Source organism: Triticum dicoccoides, chromosome 4B, assembly GCF_002162155.2.
Source record: "Triticum dicoccoides isolate Atlit2015 ecotype Zavitan chromosome 4B, WEW_v2.0, whole genome shotgun sequence".
NCBI lineage: Eukaryota > Viridiplantae > Streptophyta > Magnoliopsida > Poales > Poaceae > Triticum > Triticum dicoccoides.
Window position 1 is genome coordinate 544,734,505 of NC_041387.1, and position 3,250 is coordinate 544,737,754.

The following is a 3,250-nucleotide window of genomic DNA, read 5'->3' on the forward strand; positions in this document are numbered from 1 at the left end:
AAGGAAAAAAGATAATAAAAAATAAAACCGAAGAAACACGTGTAAGAAAATGCGAAAACAGTGAAAATCGACAAAGAAACAAATAAAAATAAAAATAACGATGCAGAAAGAAAAATTAAAGGACAAAAGAAGGAAAATGAGTAAGAAAAGGAAAAATGTTAAGAGAAACATAGAAAGACAAATAAAAAAACAGAGAAGAAACAATAAACACAAACAAAGAAACAAAAATAAACCCGGAGGAAACTGGATTAAAATGAAGAAATCCAGTAAAAACTGAGAAAGAAACAAAAAAAAGCTGGTGCAAAAAGAAAAACAGAAAAAGGAAAGATTATTGCGGACAAGAAAACGTTGTTGGGACTGATGGTGCTCCCTATTGGGCCGGCCTAGTCGGTGTTGTGGGTGACTCTCCCATGGCGCTTGCGACGGGCGGCAATACGGGGGTGGTTCTCCAGCGAACCTTTCATTCGTGCCGGGCTTCTGGCTACCTCAGAATCTGACATCCGCCTCATACCTTTCGTTTTGAGATTTTGAAAAGAGTTGCTCTTTGAAGAGCAAAGTACGATAAAAGCTGTAACCTGTGTTCGGGGTGGGGAGCTGGGGTCATTACGGAAACGCTGTGCATGAGGCCATCAGAAGCTCACCTGTCTCACCTCAAACATGTACTGCCACCATAAAAAAAATATAAGAGCGTTTTAATCACTAAACCGGAGGAAGTGCTCCTTTTGTTTCGAATGCTCTGGCATTTGTACATGCGATGTTTGTGAAGGCATCCAAACTACCACCGCAACCAAGCAGCAAAGATCGGCATGCACAGCAGCAGCGGCGCAACTGAGCAAGCACCCCCTAACTGGGCCGGCCACAGTGATACTACATCGCTTTCTTGTTCCTCTTTTATTACGCACATAGCAGTATTACTGTCTACAAACACCTTGTGGATCACTTGACATCATATACAGAGAAACCGGTCTAGCTTTTGTCCCACAGAGCTTCTTATGGCTAACGCTGACTGACACCATGCGTGTCAACATCAAACAAACTATAGTAAAAAGAGCAACGGTAGCTACATATGCTACGTACGTACGGTTCTCTCCCCGGACTGGATTTGGATTCGGTGTCGTTAAAACCTAAAAGAGGCCGGCCATGCATGCACGCATGCACGCAGCGAGGGCTTTGGCTTCACTTGCTGCTGCCCTTGCCGTGGCCGTAGAGGCGGAAGAGGTTGAAGGCGGAGACGAGGGCGATCCCGACCATGGTGGCGCTGGCGGCGACGGCGCACGCAACGCCGCCCCCCGCCTGCGTGCAGAACCGCTGGTATAGCTCGCACGTCTTCATCCACTGGAACTCCACCTGCCCGGTCTTCCCCAGCAGCGCCGCCTCCATGGCCACCGCCACCGCCCCGATTATCACGTACGCCATCACCTGCAGCACAGCTTACATTTTTCAGACTTTACTCACAGTTTTATCTTTTTTCCCCTCAAAGTCCAAAAAACATTTTAAATCAACAGAATATAAAAATTGGTCAGCAGTGGTAGGGACTTAGTATTTTTGTGTGTACTCCCTCCGTCCTTTAAAGAGTGTACTTCCAACTTTGTTGGAGGGTCAAACTATCTCAATGTTTGACCGAGTTTGTTCAAAAATATATCAATGTTTATGAAATCAAATATGATGAAAATAAATTTTATCATGAATCTAATGCTACTAATTTGATGGCATAAATGTTGGTGCATTATTGTATAAATACGGTCAAACATAAAAAGGTTTGACTTTCCAACAAAGTTGGAAGTACACTCTTCAAAGGACGGAGGGAGTATGTGTCAGTAGTAGAAGCAATCGTGTCGAGCTCGTGAAGCTGGTCGTCGTCCTAGTAGCAGACTGAAAACAGGTTACTCCGGATGAACAGTGCAAGAGTACCACGATGTTTGTTGGGGGAGTTCAATGGTAGAATGAATAGGCAACTGAACAACCCAGGGCTTGGCCTCACATTAATACCACCATGTGGTGTTTATGATGGTGCTGAACTTGTGATCTCCCAACTAATACCAGCATGTACTGTCCATCCCGGGGCTTGCTAAATCCAGACAGCAGATGTACATGCTCACATTTGACCGCGAGAGACCATTCCTTTGTCGAATGAGAGTGGTTTTTCTACACCCACTCTTGGTGTACCCACGGTGCACCCATGCAAGAAAACATACCAAAACCTTTTGAAAAAACCTAAAACTTTGTAGGAATGATCATCAACAAATGTTAGAGAGGCTTGCAAATTTTCATGGTCATATGACATCCGAGGAGCTCTATACAAAAAAGACAAAATTACTCAAAATGTATGTGCACTGTTAAAAAAAAATTGTAAATTTGTTTTTTTTGTATAGTTCTCCTAGAATGTCATTTGATCACCAAACTTGACAAGCCTCTCTAACATTTATTGATAATCATTTTCACAAAGTTTCAGATTTTTTCGAAATGTTTTGGTATGTTTTTTTGCATGGGTGCACCGAGGTGGGGTTCAGCCACTACTTTCTCTTGGCAACATCTTATTTCATACTTGCACCATCAATACTATTGTATCTCTATAGTGAGTAGTGCATTTTTTAGGAACCATGACAAGGACATAAGTAAAGGGTCATTGCAAAATGCATCACATCCCTGGGTGGGCATTGAATATGGTGTGTGCATCTTAGCTATGCAAGGCCGGGTGTCACTCATCATGATTTGTATCCTCTTGATGCTACATTTTGAGTTAGTAAAGTGCCCTTTATCGAAAAAAAATGATCGAGCAACCGCAGACGTTGGGGGTCTCAATTAAGTGTGTTTTTGCTCATAATGATTTGACAATTAATTTGCAAGGAACATACCAAAATGTGGCTATGTGTTGATTGTGATATATGACCAGATGTACGGACAAGTTATGATACAAACAGTACTGCAGCAGCTAGACGAGATCGATGTGACCTGACGATAGCCCAATCTATAATTTCTAGGAACAGAGGAGTGCCCCATATGCTATAAATGCAAAATTCAAGCAGTAGTTTTCCCCTTTTTTTTATCAAACAAAAAAGAACTTTCCCTTTTTTTTATCTCTGAATGGTTAGTATGGACAGTAAATGTTATAAGTCTGATTTTCTCCAGCTGTAGAGCAAAAGAAAAAGGAGTTCTCATGCCAGTAAGTAAATCCATGCAGTTTACTCATTTGGCAAATGCATGAATTTTGTGATAATCTAATTATTCACACAGAAGGACCTCTGTTGAG

The 3,250-nt window shown here is 42.1% G+C and overlaps 1 protein-coding gene across 1 annotated transcript in view; it reads right to left on the reverse strand.

Moving 5' to 3' along the window:
- Window positions 1-862: 862 nt before the first annotated feature.
- LOC119291372 (CASP-like protein 2U2) overlaps window positions 863-3,250 on the reverse strand; it is a 4,940-nt gene continuing 2,552 nt past the window's right edge. Inside the window, exon 3 of the mRNA XM_037570126.1 lies at window positions 863-1,419. Within this exon, the coding sequence (XP_037426023.1) occupies window positions 1,177-1,419 (243 nt within the window). The 3' untranslated portion in view covers window positions 863-1,176. The remainder of the gene's footprint in view (window positions 1,420-3,250) is intronic.